Below are 27,054 nucleotides of genomic sequence, written 5' to 3'. Positions count from 1 at the left end.
TGCTCAGAAGCACTAAATGTTGTCACCACTGAATGTAAAGTATTAATGTATTGATTAAGTATATTTGAGATTTTTTTTTTTGGGGCGGGGGGGTCATCACATGTGTATTGAGTATTTTATACTCAATACAATGAGTCAGTTTGCATAGTGACAGCAGGGAAGCACCTTATGGAAAGGGTCCCTACCGCAGTTGGGGAACCGCCATCCCAGAAGGCCGACCCCTGCAGCCGGCTCGCTGTCTCCGCCTCCGACTCTCAACAACAACCGAGGAGCGACCTCAGCCTGCCAGGCAGCCTCTACCCCGAAGAAGACCGTCCACGTTCAGCCTGCCCCCTTCTCCCGAACCCGAACGCCATTACTTTTAACCCAACGCGAGCTTCTCCACAAAATGGCAATAATGTTCTCTTTAACTCGAACGGTGGTAAAGTAGTTCCCGTTCTAAAGTCCACCAGGCGTGAGTTAGCCTCGCCGAGGAAGTTTTTCACCCCAGCTTTTGGCCAAGAAAAATCAAGTCTGGGGGGAAAGTAGCGCGTATGATGTGGATCTGGTATATTCTACTCGGCTCGAGAACAGTTGGTAAGTTTTTGAAAGCTTATACGTAACCTAATGGTTTAAGATGCGCGGGTGGCCGCAGGATAGTAAAGAGGAGGGGACGATGTGGTGTTTTGTATCTCTCCGCCGAAGAATTGAAGAACTTTTTATCCCTCTCGAGAGAACGTGCATTTCTGGCATCAATATAGCCAAGTCTCGTATTGTTTAACGATTGTGCTCCCTTCATGTATGAGTGACTAGCGACAACGCATTGTTCAAGCCACACTATACGCTTTCCATCCTTCCTGTGTGCGATTTACCCCGAGGGGAGCTCGCAGAAGCGAGGCCACTGACAAACTGTTCCCCGGGCGGGCCATGGCAGCCGGGCCCATGTACAGTTTACGTAGGCAGGCTAACCACGGTTCATAACGGGACACTTGGCACTTGATTTCTTCTTCATTTGTGCTAATTTTCCGCTCGGTAGAGCTTGTAAAAGTTGTACTGCTGTCCCTATGTAGGAGAATTGCAGTTTTAAAACGAATACTCTGGTAAAATTAAGACTGATTTAACTAGTTTTTAATGCTCAACTTGTGGGCAGAGAACAAATACTCCCAGGGTTGCTCGATAATAATAATAATAATAATTTTGGTAATAAGTGAAGCGATTAGTCAAATTATTTTTTGGGGTACAAAGTAAGAACAATGATTAAACATTTAAAAATAATATGAAGACAAATACAAATCTTTGAAACACTATAATTATGTAAGTTTCTTTTGGCCAAGCAAAATGTATAAATATATATATGTTAGCAAAAACTTGTGAGTTTGAGTGCAGCTTGTACAGTGTAGCTTGCGGGGTGCAGGCTTGCTATCTTTGGTAGGGAGTGTGGCGGAGTAACTCAAAACAACTCAAAATTAATATTACGGGCTATATGCCAAGAAGGAGGCGGGACTTCCGGGTTCCACACACCAGCGTTTTTTCCGGTTGCTGTTTGCACGTGTGGGCCGTGTACCGTTGCTTGTGCTTCCGCTCTTGTGCCCCTCGGTTGCGCGTTTTCTTCGATGGGTGCGAGTGTGTAGTGTTTCTGTCTCAGTTCTCCGAAGCATTTCAGAGAGCTGAGACGCCCTGGGTACGAGCGAGTGTTGGGCTAACCCAGCCTGTGTGTCGTAGCAGTGGCCGGAATTGGCGTTGGTGTGTGAAGTCCGTGGCATCTACCCCATGGGTGCTGCGGCTATCGAATATTTTGGTATTTGAATACTGAAAAATCTATTGAATAGTCAGGCATTTGGATACAAATTTAAAAAGTACACATTCTTGCATAGTTAAAGAGCATCTATAAATACAGAAGACAAAAAACAAATTTGCACTAATGAACAACCAACTGGTTTTTATTTTTATTTAATCTACTTTTTATTTTTTACTTAAATGTAAAATCACCCCCACACATTAACAGAAGCCCAGAGGTGTTGATTGAGAAGGATTTCATGTGTATACATCCAGTGTTTATGAAGTGTTTATTTCTGAGTGAAAACTTAAGACCCTACCTTTAGCTAGCGATTGAACGCGATTTCAGGATGAAGTTTTGTTTTTGACATCTGTCGTAACAGATGGCAATATAGATGCCCAAACTTTAAATAGACAAGTCATGTCAGCCCTTACGCCATGACACTTTGCCGGGTACAACTTCAAAATAAAAGCATTTCAAGGCATTGATCTCAATATATTACTTGATATAAGGCAAGGTTTATTTTGAAGTTGGCTTTCTCACCGCGTTAGTGCCGTGTACTGTCATGTATACTGTCGTTGGTTGACTATCTGACGGGTATCTGAGGCAGAAATGACTGGTTTTAATCCTAGTATTAATAATCTTTTGATTTCGTAATCGTGGAGTGTAATAATTGAAATACTAATAGAATTTCGATTCATTGCACAACCCACAATATTCCTACACGTTTATAAGTGAATGAGCCTCAGTGTTTATGCATGCACTAAAGCAGTAGTGAATATCTTCTGCAGAAAATATATGTATTTAGAAAAAAAATGTGGTCTCATGAACTAAACGTGCACAAAGGTTCGTATTTTCTCGATATAATACTCATGTTCTAGCCGTATCCTACCTAGGCAGCTGGTCCCTACACAGCGTCAAACTTACATATTACTTCTCCCCTTTACTATACTGTTGTGTACTTTAACAATTTAAACATCCTTTATCTGGAAGTTAATCTGCAGCAGCCTCACATCATTGCGTCTGTGAAAGTGCAAAATAAGCAAGATAAGGAGGCATGCTTAAAGCAGTAAAAAGCAGAGGGAAATATTGACTGATAAAGAATGGCAAATCAAAGATAAAATATCAGTCTTTTATTTGTCTAATATAAAACTGTATTTTTGCTTGTGAAATATGCCTCTGCTAAGATGCAGTTTACTGAACCTCTGTGAATGTAACGACCACTAAAGCAAGCAACTCATGCTGATTTCCAGTACGCTAGCACAAAATAAGCCAAACAAACCATGCTTTTCACTTTGTAAGGACTAGTACAGTCTAGAAAGATGTTGTGGCAATGGTATCAATGAGTTGGAGCTTGTTTTATTCTTACTACAGCACATTAGCTCCAGTTTGCTCTACTTAAATGCTTTGGTTTCTGCACTTTATCTTCATAAAACATGCACTCTAGAGAGAAGAAGGACATTGTATTTGTCCCTTGTGCTGTTTTTGCTGCTCAGGCAGAGTGACAGCTGGCCAGCCTACTGTCCCCATCATCAGCAGTCATTTGCTATTTTGTTGTTGTCTCATAGACACCAAGGCAGGCACTTAAGCTGTTGACAGTCTATTTTAGACCGATATTTGCACAATGCATCCAGTGTCGTACTACTCGAGCAGTACATTAAGCAAGAGTTTCCTAAAATTTAATAAATACAGAATGTAGGGTTGGGTCATATGGTCTAAAAGTCGCTAATATGACCCCTCCAATCCCTAACAACAAACACGCACACAGATGAACACACACTAGTATTTGATTTCTTATTTTAATAGGAAAAAGTAGGGCTACCCAATGGAAAAAAATAATAACCATGATTATTTTGGTAATAATTGAAATCACGATTATTCAAAACATTAATTTTTCTTTTGGACCAAACAGAATTTATAATAATATATATTATTTTTGTTTTCAAAGGTAGGGTGCAGCGTGTGCAGTATGACTTGTGGGGTGTAAGCTAGTTTTGACAGGGGTGTGAGGTGAAAGAACTTGTGTGGGGGCATGCCTCAAAACAAGTCCAAATTAATATTACTAGGGCTGCAGCTATCGAATATTGTGGTATTCGGATATCCTACTCAAAATTCTAACGAATAATCGGGAATTTGGATAGAAATAAAAATATACCTGTGTGTATACTTTCTTGGTTAAAAAACAATTATAAGTACACAAGGCAAAAAAAAAAACACATTTGCATGTAGTAGTTAACAAACAACTGTTTTTCATTTTTAGATTTTTTTTTATTACTTTAACTGTGCTTGTCAGCACACTATTTTCCTCTAAAACAGTGAGATTTAAGACAAATCCCTCCCCATAGATTTTGGTCAATGGAACTAAAGTGACATCAGACCCCACTATAGCGATTTTGTCGGCTAAATAAATAGCACATTTGAGTAAGCCTGATTTGTTAATAAGTGATCAGTAGGAACGGCAAATTAGTCAGGCTGTCAGCATCAAAGTGTGCACAGTCCATCAATCCATTTCATGAACCGCTAATCCTCACGAGGGTCGCGCTCAAGCCTACCGCAGCAGTCTACGGGCTGTAGTATTTGCACCTTTGTAAAGTAATCAGACGGCTGAAGCACTTTGCCGCTGCTTACTAACGTGGCTAGCTTGCTGCTTGGTGTTGGTAGCTCACTGTTAGCTAGCAGTCGCCGCTAAACGCTGACAACAGGCGCCGTACAATGGATCTTGAACGTGACTTCAGGACTAAGTTGTGTTAATGACGTCTGTTGCAACAGTTTAGTGCATTTATATTGCCGTTGTTCACAAACTCTGAATAGACGAGCATGTCGTCAGCCCTTATATCATGACAACACGCTTCTGGAAACAACTTCAAAATAAAAGCGCTACAATGCATTGATCTACATATACTACTTGGTAAGGTAAGGTTTATTTTGAAATTGGGTTTCTTTCAGCATTAGCCATGCATACTGCCGTTAGCTTGACTACGACTATCTAAGCGGGTATCCGAGGCAGGAATGACAAGGACTCGTTTCAGCTCTATTATTAATAATCATTTTTGTACGATTATGCCAATTTTGTAATCGAAATTGTAATTGAATTTCGATTAATTGCACAGCCCTAGGAAAAAGGCAGTGCACCTTTTTATACAGCACATCATGCCCAAGGTAATGCAATTGGCTTTTTACATAATTCAAGTATAAACTTACAAGCATTTAATAACTAAAGAAATTAAGATATTTAAAAAATAAAATGAAGTAATATAAATAAAATATAGCTTGCTTAATTACAAAAAGAAAGTTCAGTGCAAGATATTTGTTGTTGTTGATGTTTTAAAAGACCTCAATTATAGCTATGGGGGCGGGGGTGGGGGTCATTGTTTTGAGAAGTATTCACACTTGGGGCTTACTTCACATCTGTTGGAAACTTATTCCAATGTGCAGCAAAACAGCGAAATGCTGCTTCAGTGAGTGAAGAAAAATACAATCACTGCTTTATAGTTCATTTCATACACAATGTAACTCAATATGCTTACCAAACCGTATGTTAAACATTTAAAAGCATTTACAGAGTGAAAGAGTTTTAATAGGAAAAGTAAAGAAAGAAAAAATAGCTTACTAAAATGACTAAAGAGCATACAGTGCAAGAATAAGATTTTCAAAAACATTATTTAAAAAATACTGAAAGACTTATAGGTATGGGAAAAGACTCATTTAAAATTGCATAGTTTTTAACCTGGATTTAAACGCATTTTCACTTTATTGGTATGTTTGGAATTTTTATTCATTCCTATTATTCGCTCTGATAAGCAAGAATACCAGCAACAAAAAGTATAAACAAAATAACTGCTTTTTTAGGGCAGATTTTTTTCTTCTTCAAAAACTGCATGTTTGTTCAACTATTAACATGCATTGCATCATCAAAGAGTTACAATACATAGTTCACTGGGCTTTCATCCTCCATTCCCAGTATTAGTGGTTGAGACATCAAACAAAATATCCTGGCTTAAATTATAAACAACACATCTTTTCAGTCTCTAAGATTTTTGTACAGTCCTGGATATGTATAAAATGATTAGCAGTGTTAAAAGTTTCATGTTTTTTGTTAATATTTCTAACGTGTTTTAAAACATTTTTCAAATTGGCAGCTCATCTCGTTTATTGCCGGTATATCTCTCTGGCTCATCATGTGATTGATCAAATGTTAAATGAGGCGAAACTTTAAGTGGACAGCATGCAACAGAAAAATACTGCATTGGCGTTGATTGACTGCCCAATTATGTTTGTGGCTTATACCTGCCTTTTACCATAAGTCAGCTGGGATAGGCTCCAGCCAGCATCCCTGCCACCCTGCTCACAGTGCTCAGGTTAAGTGGCATAGATGATGGATGGCTATCCAGCATGTTATCACCTAAAGTGGGCTGCCAAATGCATGTGGTGATGACAATGTTGTGTTTAATTTTGGTGTGTTATGGTTTAGTGGCCTCATGCATAATTCATCTTAATCACAATACCTCTTTGACAGTCACTGGTTTGCACGCCTAGACTTAGAGGACATACTAAATGTTGATAGTGCACACATATACCGCAAGAATATCTTTTACAGAATAACAGAAATTGCATACAGAAGATTTTGTAGAATTATAGCAACCTGACCGGACTTAAAGTGCCAAGTCATTCCTTGCACATTATTGTCTGCTTACTGAGATGTTTGCAGGAAACTAACAATGATTGCATCATTGTAATAATAATATACATTTATCATTGTGATCGGGCCAAGTTCATCCATGAGGTTTGGGGGTCGAGCCAAAAAAAAAAGAGAAAAAAAAGGCCATTAAAAAACAACCACAGATAATTTTTTTGTACACCCCATTAGATTTATTATTGGTGATGTAATTGATATATTTCATATTTTGATGTCTAAATGCACACATCTCTAAATTCTTGACCAACATGTCTGCGCAGCCTGTGATAAGGTTCAAAATCAGTCAAGCAGGTAAACATCAACATTTCACCGTCATGGGTTCTTATCCCTACCATGTCTGTTTTGGATCAGGAGCTCATCTGCCCTGAAGGAACCTCAACCTATTATGATAGATTCCTCCTTCACTGACCTCTGCAGTAACTCACAGATTTTTCACTGCGCCTGCACACACTCAAACATGTACATGTTTATTAAAATGTGCAAGTCAAGACATAAATGTACCAAACAGTCTTCATAATTATGCATATTTAAAACTTCACACAGGGACAAATGTGCATATGAAAATACATTGAGCACAAACGTTCAAATTTGTTGCATTTTATAATAGTAGCCGAGCTCAAGACTGCATCCAAAATTGTCACATATGCGACCTTTTCTTTGGCGTGTGTGAGTAAGAATTTCCTCTGGTCGTGTTTGTTTGACTGCATACAATTTAATGCTATCTCCAACTAGGCATGGGACGATATCATATTCTGACGGTATGATAACCTTGAGCAAAAATATCACGGCGAAAAGGAATAAATATATAAATAAAGTTCAAAACAAATGCTGTACCTTAACTGAGCAAAACCTGCAGCTCAAAAATAGGGTGTGTATAGGAAAATTCATTGAAGAGACACATTGACTTCAACCTCACATTTTTGCTAGATAATCTCAATGGATTAAAGTAGAAATATCATTTTCTGTGACCTCGTAGCTCTGACTGTCATTACCAGAAGAACAAATTCACCACCTACCACTCTCATGACATTTCTCAGCTTATTAATGTCTGTGCTTGTCATCTCACTTCTGTGTCTGAGTTGGCCTTTTATAGACAGCACATAGATGGTAATTTTAGGGGAATGGCCTTTTAGTTACAACATCATCTGCCAGTTTAAACACTGTCTATTATCTGCCTTTTTTCTTTTAAGAAAATGCACACTATGGTCATAGTCTCTCTGTTGCACATCCTTCTATTTTTTTGCTGGATTTTGCTCTCTCTGCGTGTTGATCCTTCTTTTTCCCAATCTCGCTTGCTTTGCTCTCGGGTTCGGTAGATGTAGCTAATTTCTTGTGATTTCCAACTTCTGTAGTGACTCTTTGGCCTGACTACACAACTGGGAGTTAATTAATTACCAGTTTGTAGTCTAGAAGACAAAGGCGGTATATTTTGCCTTATTTAATGTACCACTTTTTATGCCAAAGGTTTTTCTTCTTTCACCCTCTTAACATATATTCCTCCGATGATTCATCGTATATTTGAAACGCTGTATTTGAAACACTGAAAAAATAAAAGGGGAGCTTCAATTAAGTTCAAGCCATTTTAGATCTCAATTAATTAAATATTTTAGATGAACAGCTTTTTCAATTATGCATCATAATTAGTTTAGATTAACATGATCTAAGAACAAGAATGATTAATGGAAATTCAAACATTTTCATAATCAATGTGGAATAATTAGTTCACAGGCGTATCTAATATATGTGAATTACCAAACCAACTCAGTAGTGTGTATGGCCCATTGGCCTCCATGTTCTTGTATGTACTCCCTACATTGCGTTGGTATGTTCTTGATGACAGATGGCCTCCCGGGGCTAGATCAAGGCACCAGTCAGATCCCGGACAGTCTGGAGTGTAACATGGAGGCAATGAATACAACGATGTAAGATTGGACTGGATTCTAGTTCCATCAATAGTCTTCATTATCCTGGAGATGCTGACACATTCTTGTCACGCGGCATTGTCATGCACTACTGTAGAACCAACTCACTGCACCAACAATTAATGACAAAAGGTGTTGTTATTTACAGTAGTTGGGCCATGATAGTCCAAAGCATAGATTCTGAACAGATGACGCTTCTTCCTATGGATTGTTGAGGAATAATATGCTTAAGGAGACTACTGATTTGCTTTGTCTAGTTATTTTGGGCACAAGTCTACTCTTGCAGAAGATTACTTTTTGTCTAAATAGTGAATGGCCTGCCTTTATAACTAAACCTGAATTCAGCAACTACTTTTTGTGACATAAACCCAAGATGATGTTAATGGATTCAGATACTTTTGAAAATACTGGTGTGGAAATACTATGTTATCAAATATTATCTTTCATGAAACATATGCAGGTTTGTCATTTGCATTACCCTTGATTTTTTGGTCTCTAATCCATGCATTGTCACATATTTCTGAGGTCTGGTCATGCTAGGGAGAAGAGCAGTTCTTGTGCACCACCATTTTCCTCTTCTGAAAGCATACCATAAGTTCCTAGTAACTTGAAGGTTGCTTGTGAATAGCCCCGTTTCCACTTCAGGACGTTCGGGGATAGGGAAGGGGGTAGGGACTTACAGGAACCGTCCTCTCAGCCGGTGTACGACCCATTTCGCGACGTCACGAGTTTCGATCGCTGTGTGACGGTTTCTCCTGTGACGTCACCCAAGCACGGCGCGAAGAGAGGAAAGAGGAAATCTTGAGGCAGTTGCCGTTTTTTTTGCTTTTTACTTTTGTGTACTTGGCGTAGGTGGATGGTTTGAGTGACAGGAGATGGTGTCTCCAGGGCTTAAAGTACTCTGGCACGGTGCCGGATTTCCGGCGTAAGAGCCACTATCAAATCAGAAGCAGAGTAGGGCTGGTCTTGTATTGAAACAGCACAATGACAAATCCAGTAAACAGTTTACATTGTGGGGAATATTTGACATGTCTGGAAAAACACCACCAATGCGGAGAGAAGGTCAACTTCAAAATAAACCTTCCCATACCAAGTAATATGTGGAGCGCAATGCCATGCTTTTATTTTGAAGTTTTTCGCGGGAGCGTTTTGCCTGTCACGGTGCAATGGATGACTTGACCCGTCTTACAGAATGTGTGTCTGCCGTAAATTACTGCGACCAAAGTCAAGAAAACAACTTTGCCAGTGTTTTGGGCGTCTACAGTGTTAGCGTGCTAACGGTGCTCGCGGCTGCATTTAGAGGCATCGTACTACTTTTCAACGGCAGTCTAATTGACGTGATGATCGCACACTTTGATGCTGACAGCCGGACACAGTTGCCGTTCCTAGAGATCAGTTTAATAAACTGAGCTCACTCAATTGTGCAGTCGGCAAAATTACAACTGTGGTTCTGATGTCACTTTGTCTCACAGACCAAAAACTATTCAACTCATTTCATTCACTTTCATTTCATACAAAGTGTTGTACGTGGAGTAAAATCAGTCATGGAACAAAGATGTGTTTTAAGAGTGGGTAGAGAGGGAGGTTGCCTAATATTTAACAGGTCATTCGAGATTTGTCTAAAATCTCTCTAACTTTTTAGAGAAGAAAATAATGTGACGATCATTAGTAAGTGGAAATATATTTTTAATTTAATTTTAGTGAACAAGAGAATAATCGGACACCAGCGAGCGATTGCCAACGCCCTTTTAAAGTCCGTTGATTGTAATGTGCCGCAGGTACGGTGCTGAAGGAAACACCCCCCACTCAACTCTGGCACTGAAAAAAAAGGAAAACAAATCTTAGAGCATACATGACATAAGATGTATAACCGTATATTTGAATCGGGACTTTTTCTGGCCATTGATTTTATGTATTCATAAATTTATTAAAAAAAAAAAATCATGAGTGGCTGGAAACTGCATAACATTGCGTTTAAAAATTGGGTCATCTCAACTGGAAAACAGCTCCTGGGAGAGGGCAACACAGTCACAGTACACTGAATGATCCGGATACAAGGAAATGCAGAGTTGAAAGGAGTTTTGTCATAATATGATTCCTGACTGTGAAGCCCTGAGATCATTCACAGGCTCTAAAATTATTTTACTCAATAGAAGATGTATCCTAACAAGTTTTTGTTTTTGAGATTTCAAAAATGTTCACACATTTCTTTACACACAAACAGATCAGTTATTTCCGCCACCTCTCGTTTTGCCTGCACCATGCAGTGAGTGTACCAGTCTAGTGAAGATACTGCTTGTTGTACTGGTTTGCACCTGCCTTTCACATGTAGTATTTAAAACGCGCAAAATGAACTGTGTGGCAATTTTGGGCATTTGGTAACAAGAAAAATAACAAAGAAAAGCTATAGAAAGAAAAAGCTAAGGATGGGAATAGGGAACCAGTGTCTGTTTGAGGCAGGGAAATAGCTGGGAAAGGCAATTCCCTTGTGCACATCCAGTATGATTCACTTAACTGTCTGTTTGCATGCATGGCTTCCTTATAAATCTGACCCTCATTAAGGCCAGACTTGATCTGTTGCTTTGTGAATTATTTTGCCCGTGTGCATCTGTAGGGTGTCTTTAATTGATGAAGGCCAGCTTTACACTAGTGCTTACTTTTACCGCAGGCTTCAGTGAGTTTAAGTAACAGAATGGAGAATCCTCTCCATTCATGCACGCACACACACAAACACACTCACACCATACACACATCCTCACTGAAACAGCAAAATCACCTTCTGCTGCTCCACAGAGCCTGATTATGTCTCCAGCCCATTGAGAGTAGTGTATAATTTAAAAGTGTGCTCTTTATCTTAGAACCCGTGAAGGCTTGGGTATTGTTATTCAGAGCTTGGTTATGAACATACAATCCTTTTCCCTCACTCTCTAAACTTTACATTAACACTTGTAATTACATTTTTCCTCACTCAATTCACTTTCCAAACTTCCTTATGCAAAAAATATGTAAATTGCCAGTTAAACCCGGTTGAGAAATACATTACATTACAGTGCATTAAATTTACAACTCATTTGAAATTATGTTTATACATAGGTACAGGAACACACTGAGAAATTGATTTTCACTTTTTGTTGTTACAGTTAATGGCAGCAATTTTGTAAATTGTTACTGCCACAGAAAAGACTGTTCTACTTCAGTCTTGTCTGTATGTTCTCCATTTGCATCATGATTTTTCAGACGGATGTGTTGGATTTTCTGTGTACATGAACATGACGTCATGTGAGTTGTTATGACTTTGAGGATTTACTTTTCACCCAGAGAAAATTATTACATTACACTGTTTTACAAATTATTTAGAGCTGTCAAAATTATTCGAGTAATCGATTATATAAATTCATCGACAACTATTTTAATAAAAGAGTAATTATCTTGAGCCATTTTTAAATTTAAAATTGCCCAAATCCTCTGATTTCAGCATATCAACAGTAATTATTCACTGATTTCTGAAGTCCTTCATGAAAGAAAATTATAAATTATAATTGGAAAACAATGACCGAACCGGTAACAACATAATTTCCTGTTTTTGTAATCGCTACACGAATGCGTTTAGTCCGCAGAGGCGGTGCGAGGGTGGGGCCGCACTCAATGACGTCAAACCGTGCTAACAGCTCGTTTTCTCAGGTTGGGAGGGGCTGGTGCTTGGAAAGCAGAATAACGTAGAATTTCTCATACAGGTGCGAATGGAAGAAACACAACTTTGGTCATGTTTTTAGTGAGGAATTAGCATTTTAACATGGCTAAAAGCTCCTAAAAGTTGATTTTTCATGTTGCAGTCAGGCTGCTAACCCTGCTACTAGCCTTCACACATAGCACCGAGTGCTATCTCTGCCTTATCGCCAGCAAATCCGTGCTTGCGATATGTTACCACAGTTGTTAACTTCTTTAGCATAATGTAATGTGACAAAACATGGTAAGAAATTAATCAGAAGGTTTGCTTGCTGTCATTTCCATTGAAATCATCCATGTTCCCTTGTGAGCATTTCGTTGTTCTCATTCATGATTGGTTAACTGTAATGAGTGGTGGCCTGAAATAATTAGGGGGGCATGTTTGTTTCCTCAATAGTAAAGCTCTGCAACTAGTCCATCTAGAACCTTCGACTGTCTTGACATTCAGTAAAAGGGTCAAGTCACTCAAGTGTGCAACGTGACAGGACTCACAACAAGGTTGTGAAAGGTGCTGCTAAGGTTATTATTGGCAATGTTCAAGAATCATGGAATACATGATCTTTTTTGGCCCCCTCACGTACACACACACACAAATATTCTTCTGTGCTTTCTCTCATGCCTCCAATCCAATTGTGTAATTGTCTTGATGCCTCTCAAACAGCCGACCCTTTGTAGTCTTTTAGCATGGTTCCGTGTCAAAGGTGAATGCTGTTTCCTGCTGATGGTAATATCATTATTCCTCTTATTTTCCCTTCATCTGTGGATGATGAAAATTATTTTTTTTTGCTACTCTCTTACCGTCATGCATTTCTTATGCCCTGAATTTCACCTAAAAGTCAGGTCTTTAGGCAATTTGGTCACTGGCAGCAGTTACATAGAGCGCTTTCACAGAGTACAAAGTGCGATTTTTACAAATAATGACTCACTAGCGCCCCCTAGAAAATTTTGAGGAAGAAGCCCCAATTGTAAAATTTTTAGGTACACGAAGGAGCCCAAGACCTACAAAAAAGTCTCTTGGACTCACATGCTAATATGAACAGGAAGTGAGCGGCAAATGTTTTAATGTTCAATTTTTGCACATTTACAGGGGCATTCTTCTGCCCATTTCTCATACACGTTTGATCCAATTGACTTCAAACCTGGCCCCGGACAATGTCAAGATCTGGGCCATCAATGGGAATTTATTTATTTTTTTTTTTAAATACTATATGACGGGAGTGGGGCATTATATTTTCATATTACCTTCACCATAAAAGAGGAAATACGTAATAACTCCCCAGTACATGGTCCCAAAATTCCCAAACTTCACATGTATGTTTATCGTCATGACACTGAAGGTATCTCTATGACAATAGTCGGTTATAAATATAGCGCCACCTAACCCTTGGGGGCGACAAAAAAACAAAACATGCGGATTTTTATTTTTTTTTTACAAAATTTGGATACTCTTTGTAAGTGTGATAAGTAAGTCATTTGTGAATATTCTTTTACTTTTCACCACTCAAAATGTTCAGTGGCATCAGACCTATCCATACATATGTTTTTAATTATGTATTTATTTTATGCCCTCTATGGACAATAAAAGCAATATTGTACTATGATTAAAACTAACGATGATGTGTATATATGTACATTAATGTATTGCCAATTAAGGCAATTCATTGCCAAAAAATACAGAATGACTTTTGAGGGTCTTAACATTGACCAAAACTCATTGAGCTTTGCACACTCATCACACATGGCACCCCCAAAAAACCCAATCAATATGTAAAGGTTTATTATGCCATTTTCAAAGAAATTTGGCTTTGAATGTGACACTACCCCAACGTGCAAGTACCCCAAAGTGGCCCGGGCTGCGAGGGCCCTTTATAGCTGCTTGCAGCTCTAGTTGTATCATTTATTCCATTAATTAATAGAATAATCAAATAGAAATTGTATTTTTGCATTTTTAAAGTTTATTACAAAACATTTTACCCCTAAGAAGCATAAGGCATGTCTTATGCCTTGTCTTATTTTAATTAAACACAAAATAATCAGTCTTCTTTCATGAAGGACCGCACAACAGAAACCAATAATTATTCATGAGAGGCTAGAATCCAATGATTTTGACAATTTAAAGTTAAAGAACACCGACTATTACTCTGATTAAAATAGTTGTCGATTAGTTTGATAATCGATTAATTGTTGATGAATTGATTAATTCTGGATTCCCTAGCTTGTTTTGAAGCACTCTTGATGTAAGAAAATGCTTACTCTTGCACATTTTTTGCAATTGGAGTTCGTTATGCCAATAGGTCACTAATGGCTTCAAGGCACAAATCTCTTGGCAGCAGGCATAGCTCCTGAGTCTTTTAAGCGCAATGAAGCTAGCCATCCGTACACCCATTTTCAGCAGAGCTGCATAACACCACTCCCTGGTCAGTGCGACACTCATTATTGCTTGCTTCGTGGTGTCAGATCTCAGCTAAAAGGCCATGTTTCACGTTTATGCCTATTAAGCACAGTAAAATGCCTCAGACAATGCCCCGGCTGATTTGTGAAACCAGAGTCAGTGCATAAATATGTGCCTTATTGTTATGTATAGTGTGTAATGTCTTCTGATATAATTTTTCGTAATATTTTTGCTATTTTATTTTTTTAAGAATGGAGATGAATAACAGTATTTGACTTTTGGGTTGATGAATGCAAATGAGATCCATCTTGCAGGTGAATTTCTTTCTGCAATGGTCGTCAGTCTCAGTTTCTTGTATCTGCTTTTTTTGTTTTCAGAGAGCCAGCTGCTTCCAGGGAATAACTTCACCACAGAGTGCAACATCCCTGGAAATTTCATGTGTGGAGATGGGAAGTGTGTCCCGGGAGGGTGGCAATGTGATGGATTGCCCGATTGCTTTGACAAGAGTGACGAGAAAGGCTGCCGTAAGTCCACTGTATTTGATCATGGTTTTGTCAATCCTAACCATTAAAAAAGGAATCCTTGCTAGTATTTTTTACTATAGCAAATTTTGGCCATGTAGTAGTAAAATGGTAACCTTGCTCTGCAAGATGAATTTTCGCGGTATTTGTGAGTTCACAAACTCCTGAGAATACATCTTGTACCGAGCCCATTGCATTCCACCGATCCGAACCAACCACAGAGCGACATTGTGTTTGGGGCGTGATATGCACCTGTGATGAAACCAGAAAGCCAGCGCTGACGCCGGGGGGAAACAAACAAACCTAACATGGACAAATGGACGCTGCAATTAATTCTGTTGTCGCAGAATTACTCCCCGTTTCCTTGTTGAACGTTGAACAGAGAGAGGCGCTTTGTGCATTTTTAGCTGGCAAAGATGTTCATGATTTTTTCCCCCCCTTCGACGAGAACGAAGACGGCATTTTAATCCGTGGTCGTGATTGTTTAAAACAGACGTGTACAAGATGCCGTATCGTCCAGTCAGCTTAAAGTATTGTACAGAATGTCCCGCCTTCCCCAAATCACCGTGGAGCAGTCCCAGATTGATATTGTGGAGAACTCCCTTGAGTGAATGACGATATTAATTTGGCTATTGCCAGGTTAGTAAAATGGTAATGCAATTCAAAAAAAAAAATAATAATAATAATAATAATTATATATATATATATATATATATAAGGGTCCGGGCTTTGGCCTTCCTGGGTGGAGTTTGCATGTTCTCCCCGTGCTTGCGTGGGTTTTCTCCGGGTGCTCCGGTTTCCTCCCACATTCCAAAAACATGCATGGCAGGTTGATTAGACACTCCAAATTGTCCATAGGTGTGATTGTGAGTATGGTTGTTCATCTCTGTGTGCCCTGCAATTGGCTGGCAACCAGTTCAGGGTGTACCCCGCCTACTGCCCGAAGCCAGCTGGGATAGGCTCCAGCGCCCCCCGCAACCCTTGTGAGGACAAGCGGTTAAGAAAATGGATGGATGGATGGATGAACAGGAATGTACTGTATTACAACAGCTTCATCATCATTGACATGAGTACCAATTGTTACATTGTTCTCGCAATATTTTGTGTTGTTCATTGATCTTGCTCTCTCAATATTTTATATATGTTTAAATGTGTTTGTATATGTACCAAAATAATTTGACCACAACTATCACAGGATATTGTTCCACATGAATTCCTTATCATTTGAAATAAAGGACAGATCATCCATCTATCCATCCGTTTTCCGAACCGATTATTCCTCACAATTGTGTGGGGGTGCTGGAGCCTATCCCAATCAATGTCTCTAATTTACAGACTCTTCTAACAGAGGTCAAAAGGACCTCATACTCACAGTGTCCCAAATGACACGGAGAGGCAAAATAGATTCTGACAGAGGAGAGAAGAAGTAAAGCTGACTGAGCCTACTGGGCCTCCGGGCCAGGATTAGCCTCTTTGCCCTTGTCTGGGTAGAGCAGAAGCAGGCAAGAGGGGAGAAATGAAAAGCATAGGCAACCAGGGTGAATGGGTGTGACTCATAATGCAAAGAGAGCTGATCAAAAGGTTACCAAAACAAAAAAATTATTTACGTTTTAAAGAAATTGCTGTTCTGAAATAGTGGAACATCATCTTATACATTAACAAGGTTTCCATACAATTTGCAGACCCACAATGTTTGGCACAAAAAATTACACTCACTGGGTTACCAAAAATTTCCCACCCCGTCCAAAACTATGCAAATTAAAGGACAGGTAAGATAGATATCACACTTCCATTTTTTTCCCCTACACATGATTGTTTTTCCATTCCTTTAAATAGCAATGCAGCAATCTATTTTTGCTCATGGCTGAGATATGGAAGGCTGCTTGTTTGTAGCTTGTAGCGCATGCATGATATGTAGTGTCGTGTATATTGTAAGCAAAATCAGGTGCACCCTCCATAGCTAGTAATGATGTTCATTTCATCTCCATGACACCCTAGTGACCAGCCTCACTTCAGCCTCATGCACCTTTTCAACATTTGATATTAGCGTGCATTACCATTGTGAACATAATGTATACATAACAAATCAAGTCTAACTTACACATACAGTACAAGAACTGAAGAAAAAAAAAGGTTGGTTAATAAATGTGCAAAAAAGTCATCCCTCATGATATCACTTTTTTGCAGGTTTTGCAGGCTTTTTTTTTTTAAAGGAACCCCGACTGTCATGACAAGTTTGCTCTATATTAATTATTTGTTTGTTACTAGCATAACTATGGGATTTATTTTTCAAAAATAATTTCCAGTTTAATACATTTGGTAGAAACTTTATTTGGACGTACGCCGCCATTGTTATTTACGTCGCAACGTTATCAGTGCGTAGTGACGTAGAACGGCGGCAGGCTCTCTTCCAAGCAATGTGAAACGTATTAAGAAAGCAAGGTAAGCCTCCGTAGTGTTCCTAAAGGGACGATCAAAACTCTTGAATGTGTGTGGGGGAGGGTGACTCTCTTGATCACATGTTGTTTCTTTAGGAACGTTAAGTTTTTGTTGTTGTTGTTTAATTTTAGCAGTCTTATTTTGTAGGCAAACTGGAACGTGAAAAATGAGCAGTGAAAATAAAGTTCAGAAAAGGCGCTTAGAAATCAAAATGTAAAAATATTGGAAATAATTTACCATTTTTCTCGGTGGCTTAGGACCAATTGATCCACAGCCGGACACAATGGTTGAGACCCCTCATAGAGCTAATGGGCTTGACACATGAGAGGCGAAAAACGACAGCGAAATGCGTACCTCGTCGCGTTGCAGGTCTCAACACACGGGACACGATGAGACAGATTTGATTGTCGATTAAAATTGGAGGGAATCTAAACGTTTTCATTGTACGGTAAAAACAGAAGTCTCACTACAGTACGTAAATCCAGTATGATCCAGTATTATTATTAACTGTTACAAAAACGGTAAAGAAAACTTACCGAACAAATTAACCCTAGTATCGCGTCGCGAGCCTACGCGTGCACGTCTTTGTGTACGTGCACGATTTTTCACATGCACGAATGTCGCGTGTGGACGAGGGGAATGGGGGAAGGCGACTTTCACCTTGTCTTCCTGCTTCCATACGAAATGAATTGAGAGCGAGCGACGTCGCCTCTCGTGTGCAGAGCCCATTACAGCGATTGTAAGTCATAAAGATTTTTAAGTTAAGTACAAATGTAGTGCTATAATACCTTACACTACACTCTTTAATCAAGAGAGGACACAAGAAGGGCAGTGTATCGGAGACTCTCATACAGACTACTATTTAATTAATTAAGACTTCATAGCAAAGAATGGTAACTTTTTACTTTATTTTTATTTATTTTTTTACACAGTGTTTATTGATACTCCAGTGCATCACAGCGGTGAGGTGCAAATTGAATTCACTTTATTGGATTACAAAGTGTTGTGTTATTGCTCTCTGCAGTAATAACATTTTGTGGACATTCTGACTTCAACAAAATATATTAAAATATCTGCTGAACTGTTATCAATAGCAAGCCAGTTCTTTACAGAGGGTGTTGAAATACTTAACCTAACTAAACCTATCATTTTTGCTGACTGCCTTAAAATAAGGTACACCCAAAGTACATTTGAAGCTGTTCTTGAACCATTTGGAGTTTCAGCATAGTTTGGGTCTTTTTTTTAAAGATAACACTTTGATATATATTTTTTTCTCCAACAGAGAATCTGTTCTTAGTAATAGAAGTTTGAATACAAAAAAAAATGTTTTTTTATGTGTGTCTATTCCCGTATTTTGCCATGAATACACTTCAAAGAATCTGACGCTTTATGATGCTGTATGACGTTGCTGTGGTTACGCACACGCTGTTGTGCTTCAAAAAGCAACCACCCTGGCAGTCCAGTATTTCGTCACCCTCTTAAAATAAATGTCATTTTTTTGCCAAAAATGTTTTTTTTTTTTATCTAAACCATCTCCTCATAGAATAGAACAAAATAGAATAGAATATAACTTTATTTGTCATTGTGTACACAATGAAACTTATTTCAGCAGCATCCTTGCCTTCGGCACTACATCATAAAAACATAAACCATCAAAAATGACATACTTATACACAACAACTAATAAAATAAGCCCTAATGCCAATATGAAGTCTATTTAAAAGTGGTCATGTGTAAGTGCATTTAACTCATTTGCTTCCAAAAACGTATAAATACGTTCTATTTTAAATATTTTAAGTGTCCCCAAAACATATTTATACATCTTTTTATGCTAGAGCATACAGAAGGCTTTGATGCAGCCTCTCAACTGCAAAGAACGGTTGAAGAAATTGTTGTTATTACACAAACGGCCAGCAGGTGGGTGCAGAGCAAAGGAGGTCAACCATGGCCACGCTGGGAAAAAAAAACTCAATTACTCACAATTCTTAATAGATTTGTGAATACTAATTAAACTTAGCTATATTGTAATGCTAATTGCTGCACAACGGAAACAGATAGAAATATACTTTTTTTTCCTGATGAAAGAAGAGACTTTAATAGTTATTTTCAAAGGTTCCATGTTTTTATAGCAATAGAACACAATACTCTGTGGTCCTTGCAAAATCTGTTAAAATCCAGTAAAACAGCCGGGAGTGAAGGGGACTGCTTCTGTGAAAATGGCTCAAGCTTCGTACGAGAGAGGACCTTTTACACACATGCTGCTCATTGGCGATTGCAACCCCATGACTGACAAAAAGGCTTTGTGTATTGGCTCAAATGAGGTGTCAATCACCGCACCTAGCGTTCAGATTGTTTTGCTACACTCGGAGGAAGCTATCTGTGCATGCTACCTCAACTATAATCATGAATGGGTGAATATTGTGCTTATTTTGCAGTTTGCAACAACAAATAACGTGACTTTATGACGTTGCGGTGTGCTTACGCACAACTTGTTGACTTAAAACTATTTGTTAAGTGTTTGGTAAGTTAAGTTTGCTCGTTTTGGGGGGAAAAAAAGGATTGTTTACCGTACTGTAAACACAGAGGGATTAGTACACTGTAGTGAGCAGTAGTTTTGTGTTATCCATTACCCTTGTTTTCTCTCAATAAATCAAATGTGTTTGTGTTTGTGACCTAACAAGCCTAAGCAATATTTTACCAAATTTACAAACTTTGTACTTGCATTTTTAAGTGTTAATAAAGTGTGGGTTTACAGTGTAAGGCACATGGATACATTATTTTGTAGTTATTCAACACACTGATATGTTGGTATTCTTTTAAACCTCCAGTCTGAAAATAATCCTGACCTTCTTGCTAACACCGTGAGTCAGATACCTTATTGATTGATTTTCCACCTTCACTAGTGTTCAGCAAAGTCAGAGAAATCTTTGAAATCCTGTTTTACTCTACCTCTGTGCTCTTTTGTGTTAGCCTCTCCGTAGCATGCCTCTCCCCCCGCATCAATCATGCATGCCCACCACGACCAAGCCTACCTGTGCCAAACAAGTTATTCTTCTCTCTGGAGAGGTGAGGAAAGAAAGAGGAGAAGAAGGGCATAGAGGTGCATACTGGGGAAGGGCAAAACACAAAGTACGCAAGTACGCTAGCAGATTCCACCTGACATGAATTCTGAAGTATGTAGGAGGAGAAGGCACAGGAGCAGACAAAAAATTATGTTGTTGTTTATGTCAGCTTGAGTTGATACACTGCCTGACCTGGTTTTGTATCGTTTAGTGGGAACTGAAAAGGAACATTAATTTTAAAAAAATGTATTAACTTATTGATTCTTTTGATTTTAACATAGAATAACGATGTTGCTCAATATATTGGCTTGTGGAAGAGTCTGCGTGCCATGCATCTATATACGATACACGGTACAAACAGAAAGTAAGAGGGTATAAGCGTGTATAGGCTACACGGGGCAACACAGGTTGTTGCTGCCCAATAGCATCTAAGTTCAATTATCTCTTGATTATTTTCATGTTGAGTCGGCCTGTTTTTGTTATCATGCTTTTGTAGCCAGTGGCTCTCCCACAGTCCAAAAAACATGTCTGTTGGGTTAAATGAAGATAGATGTATGTAATTTGATGATGATTAGAGGTGAAACAAAAACAAAAAGATGTGAGTGCATCAAATTTAACTGAATCGAATCGTTCCACTTTATACATATCAAATCAGCTTTTATTGGAGATATATATTTTTGAATAAAATTCCACATTTCCAGTAGTGATGTTGAATTCATTCACATGTCTGTAAAATGACAAAAACAATTTGCATCATACCCTCTTGAATGGAGTCTTACCGTGATGAATCGAATCGTAATCCCACTGACTTGAACTGAATCGAATCATTTCACTTTAAAATCAAACCGTCCATGTATTGAGATAAATATATAAAATCTTATTTTATTGGAGATATATGCATCCTGATGATTCTCTGTCTCAATGTCTCGTGTTTGACTGGTGATCTTCACAATGTACTCTTTCTCTAAACCTAAGTTTGTTGGGATAGACTCCATAGAAAATGGTAACATGGATAAATATGTGTTTGCAAGTGCAAGTTCCACTATAAAACGATCTCCTCCAACTGTGCGTTCCACTGTAATCTTGGCACATATTGTGCTTGTGATAGTTTCACCTCAGGAATCAGCTTGACTGAGGCTTCTTTTACATTCATTTGAGCTGCACACTGAAGCAAAGTTTGGAACCTGCCCAACACCCTGCTCTCTCATAGTAAACAGCTTCTATAGAGCGAGGAAAAAGAACATTTGGCACAGAGCTTTAAAAGTTCAAATGATGAAAGACGGTAAAGGAAGGAGAGAAGAAGAGGATTTAAATATGCGGTCATGTTCTGTAAACATTTTCCAGATTGTCAAAAATAAGGGTGCTGGATGAAAGTGATGAAAGGAGGACACCGTCATGATTAACAAATGAGTGCTAAACTGATTGTTTTTCCACATCTTCTACTGTTTAGTGCTTGCTGTAATAATATTTGTCCTTTTGCTCTAAATTCCACTCAGCACATAATATAGGGCCTTGCATCCTCAAATGCATCTCTAAGCTCTTAAGCTCCATCCTATTGCTGTCTCTTCCACCCACGAATTTTCCTTCATGAGCTTGCCCTTCATGTGACTTTTGAGTTAATTGGGAACACAAACACTGGGTCAGATAAATCTTGCCAGCAGCAGAAGTGGTAATGAGGATGTAGATGAGACAGGAAGTGAATGAGGGATCTCGCAGCAATCACAGAGCTGTCTCTACTAAGAAAATCTGTTTTGCAAAATGCAACATAATGTTGTCTTTTGGGAGAATACAATCACAAAATGATGTAAAACTTTGTATGCAGGCAAATTATGTGTTCAACCCTGTTATTTTTCCATACAGATGAGAGCCATGTATCTTTCCTCCCTGGAGTGCAATGGGCATGATATACAATGCCTAATGAGCTTTGGGTGGTTATGGGTGTGCTGTCCAGGTAAACAAAGGCTTCCCAGAGTACATAAAGACAGATTGGACTCAAGCCCAGCTGCCTCCCTTGTTCTGCGGATTACTTTTCATCTTGGAGATGGGCGCTCCACTTGCTGTTGCTCTACCTATCCCTCCTGCTTTGCCAAATATACGTGTGCCACTTGAAAGAGCCTATAACTCAGTCCACAACATTGTTGTTTACTGAAAATATTCTCATTTGAGTTGTGACTATTTCACTCATTCAAGGATTTTTATAGTCCATGTCCTAGTATCTAGGATATATAGAATCAAAATTTAGTTGTAGTCTCTCTCTAGTATAGAAAATAAAATATTTTATTACTGCTCAATTAGAGTTAAAGTAAGCTGTCAGTGTCTTGTCTTTCTCAGTCTGCAATAAAACACTAAAAGTTGCTGTCACTAAGTCATATTTCTAATCTTCCATCCATACATCCATCCATTATCTGAACCCCTTATCCTCGTGCTGGAGCCTATCCCAGCCGCTTTAGTGCAGTAGGCAGGGTACACCCTGAACTCCGCACACATAGACAAACACCCCTTCACACTTAGAATCCCACCTAGGGACAATTCAGTGTTCAAGCAACCTACCATGCATGTTTTTGGAATGTGGGAGGTAACTGGCGTTCGTGGAGAAAACCCACGCTGGATGATGCAATTTGTTGTTTAATTGGAGCAGTGGCCTTTGGATGCCAAACTGCTAGGGGGCAATGCTGCTTCTTTGATTCCTATTTGGGGCTCTGGGTTGCATTGCGTTCTGTTGTTGAAATGTACAGCCACAGGGCAATTAAATAAATCTTCATTTGAAGTTGAACTAAAAGTGGAGTTATTATAGTAGTCAAGCTAACACCACTAGGCCTGTTACGATAATATATTTTTCTAGATGATATATTTTTCCCGAAACTTACAATAAACAATCTTTTTTTTTTTTTTTTTTTTTTATCTCAGGGAAGCGCTGCATGCTCGTCGTCCTCATTGGGTTCTTGACCTGACTGCTGTTTGTCTTCGTAACTGACTTGAGTGGGCAAATTCTCATATATGATGGCTTCTGGCACTTTGGATAGTTGTTCTCTTCACAAATAAATCACAGTTTTCGCTGTACAGGCAGATGGGTGACAAGCGTGTATGGCATCATGTGGGTCAGTGGTTTTCTGATGTCAGTATTGTGGATCAAGTGGCCCAGGGTGGCTGTGGAGTGATGTTATTGGGAGGTGTATGTTATCGGCAACAAACACAGATGCATTTTATACTGATGATATTTTGAAAGTACGAAGATACCGTGACGAGACCCTGAGGTCCATTGTTGAGTCATTCATCCACAACCGTCACCTCACGTTGTCATCATGATAATGCACAGCCGCTTTTTGCAGGAATCTACACAATGGATCATAAGTTTGGCAACGTTGAGCATCGACTGGGACTCCATCTGACTGAAACATAACCTCTGTCGTTAAATGTGTAATAGTTGTGTTGTGTCACAGGTACATTTATTAATTCTGCACTAGTATTTTTCAGTCAAATGGCATAAAAAGTTTTTACTTTTCAAAGATGAGGTTATAGCCAAAATTGTGCCCGCTATTGAATTTGAACATGTTTTTTATTTCACTATGCTACCTTGCCACTGAACGCAGAATTGATGCGTGCATGAAGTCCATTCCTGGAAGCTCAAAACATTACAGTTCTTCCATGGCCAGCATATTCAATGGACATGTCTACCATTGAGCATTTGGAATGCATTAAATTGGCGTATATAACTGAATGTTTCCAAATCCTGTCAATATTCAGCAAGTTCAAGAGGAGTGGACAAACAATCCACTGACAAAAGAGGGTTTACACTGCGTGTGGCAAATTGTGGTCACATCAGACATGCCCCGCCCCCAACTCCCTCCTGACCTCCCCAATACAGTAAAATTTCACTTTTAAGATCTTATATTGTGGGCAGCCTATAACACACCTGTGCAACAATCACTGCGCAATGATATTGTCTAATCGACAAAGGAGTGCTCACTAACAAGTATTTACACGAGATTAGATGTTTTTACATTAGATTAAATGAGTCAACATTATTTGCGAGAAATAGGTGTTTTGTGTACATAGAAAAAGTCTTAGATATTTGATTTTAGCTCATGAAAGCATAAACATAAACATAAGCGGTACATTTATATTTATGATTAGTAGTTATTAAAGATAGAAGTTGAATAAGGATTTTAAATACATGAAAACAAGTTTGTTTTCATACTACTCATATCAGATCTGTTTGTTTGAGTTTGGTCAGGAGGACATCTGAAATTGATCCAGCCTGTCCTAGGAGATAAGGCCTGCTGCCTTTGTCTTTGCCCTGTATTTGTTTTCCACTCCCGTCGTTGCTGCATTGCTGTGTTCAGATGTGCTACTTCCCTCATCATACTTTAAGGAGGGTGCAGATTTTGTTTTATTTACATTTTTCGTAACGTTCCTTGTACGGATAATAGTTTTTAATTGATCCCCATCATAAGAGAATGCTTAAAGAACCTGTATTTACATACACTATCATACATATCAAATTTGAGAAAGTCTTGGAAGTACTCACTGCTCCATGTTTTCTCCATTTGTGGCTAATGGCACTCGACGGGATTTGCTGGAGTCCTAAAGCTTTAGGAATGGCTTTGTAACTCTTTCCAGCCTGATACATGTCAATGACTGTTCTGAATTTCTTTGGCCCGTGGCATTTTGTTGTGGGCCTTTGAGAGCTTTTGGTTGACTTGACTTTGTCAGACAGGCTATATTTAAATTATTTCTTGATTGAACAAGCCTGGAGGTAATCAAACTTGGGTGTGGTCAGTGAAAATGAACTTATCCCCCCAAAAAAAAATGTCATTAGCCGTGATTTAACAAGAGGAGGAAGTACTTTTTCAGAAAGGGCCATATAGTTTAGAATAGTATTTTCTTCTCCTAATAAATAAATGACCATCTAAAACTGCACTTTTTTTCTACTAGTAGTATTAGTTACTATTAGTTATACTTGTTTGATGATCTTAAACATTAAAGCGAGAAAGCTGTGCAAAATGGTAAGAATTTGAGAAGAGGGCAAATACTTTTTCACAGCATTGTATCTGTGGTCTAACAATGTATTGTGGTCAGTTGCCTTATCGATGTATTCTTATTGAAATGGAACATTGGCACCATAGTTAATCATCACGGTTAATTTCTGCAGTATGTTGAATTGACTCACTTGAGTCATTTTAAAAAGCATGTGTCAGACAAATATGGTTTGTCATGTTCAAACAGAGGTATGACTGTCATTTGGATCTTACAGCAATTGATTCTTACCCAGAATGCGCATGAGTTCAATCAATGCATGTATTGTTGGTTGATCCCCCCCAGCTAGGAGACTAATGATTTTACTTTGTTTCCTTCCACCATTTACTCTTCAGCTAAAGTCAAGTCGAAGTGTGCACCTACTTTCTTTGCCTGTGCCAATGGGGTCCACTGCATCATTGGACGTTTCCAGTGTAATGGCTTCAGCGATTGCCCTGATGGGAGTGATGAAGAAAACTGCAGTAAGTGTGCCACAACAAACATGCAAAACAAGTGGCACATGTCTGAGGCTATGGTTATTACTAGGTCCAGCAGTAGTCATCCCATCATGACATTTTGTGCTACAAAAATATTGTTCATTCGTACTGTACTTCACATTGTACTTTAAAAATGTAAATTATTTAGCATTAATGTATTCTGGTCAACTGGAAAAATTCTGATTCTCATGATATCTATCGAGAGTGTTAGCATATCTGCATCACGTTCAAGAGGACGCTGCAATTTTCTGGTTATTGCTATAAAATATCAAAGAATTAACAAAAATCATATAAACTGTTTTTAATCTCTTTTTTTTAATCTATATGAAATTGACTATGCTATCGTCTGTGCTAAATTTTTACACATTTAAAGACATTCAGTATTTGTGTCAATGTTTATTTATTTAAAAAACAAAACAGGAAAGCTTGATTTTGATTGTTTTAGAGTGTCTGTCTCATTAGTGGAACTGTTACCAGTTGAAAACATGCCTCCGTGAAAGTCGCAGTGTCCTTGAAGTAGAAATGGAGCGGCTAATTTCTTCTAATTAGCAGGTTGGCACCTTGTAGTGTAGGCACCACCAACCGTGTGTGAAGGTGAGGGTGAAAGACAGTATTAGTGAAAAGTGCTTCAGATCAAAGGATTTTGAGGCATTTATGTAATTCAGTTTCACTTGTAAATCCTGAAACACTGACCTCAATTTGTTTCTGCAAAAATGTATCTGAACAAGAGATAGCACAGAACAACAACTACATTTTCTGAATTGTTGTTTTTTAGGGATACTTAATTTGGGATTTTTTGTATGTGAGGGATATAGCAATGCACTTGATGAGTTGAACTTAATAGTGTGAGTTCTGAGGAATTTTCTCAACTGATGTGGGATTGGCATTGTTTCTAAGCCTCTTGGGGAAAAGGCTAAAGTTAATGCCAGTTACCAATGAATGAAGAAGAAAAATACAATCACTTGTAAAAATGCTTTTATTCATCAAAAGCAGTGGCATTCTAGCTCAGCTTTCAAAAGTGATAGAT

At 38.6% G+C, this 27,054-nt stretch overlaps 1 protein-coding gene across 2 annotated transcripts in view; it reads left to right on the top strand.

Moving 5' to 3' along the window:
• The first annotated feature begins 218 nt into the window (after positions 1 to 218).
• The window catches only part of ldlrad3 (low density lipoprotein receptor class A domain containing 3), a 59,786-nt gene continuing 32,950 nt past the window's right edge, over positions 219 to 27,054 (top strand). Inside the window, exons 1-3 of one of the 2 annotated variants that reach the window (XM_077569552.1) lie at positions 219 to 576; positions 14,870 to 15,016; positions 25,887 to 26,012. In XM_077569552.1, the coding sequence (XP_077425678.1) occupies positions 534 to 576; positions 14,870 to 15,016; positions 25,887 to 26,012 (316 nt within the window). In that variant the 5' untranslated portion in view covers positions 219 to 533. Of the gene's footprint in view, positions 577 to 4,752; positions 4,916 to 14,869; positions 15,017 to 25,886; positions 26,013 to 27,054 lie in introns of those variants that run through there. The other variant, XM_077569553.1, reaches the window with a different exon arrangement.

This window comes from Vanacampus margaritifer, chromosome 6 (genome assembly GCF_051991255.1).
Source record: "Vanacampus margaritifer isolate UIUO_Vmar chromosome 6, RoL_Vmar_1.0, whole genome shotgun sequence".
In the NCBI taxonomy this organism is placed as follows: Eukaryota; Metazoa; Chordata; class Actinopteri; order Syngnathiformes; family Syngnathidae; genus Vanacampus; species Vanacampus margaritifer.
This window is presented reverse-complemented; position numbering and strand designations above follow the sequence as displayed.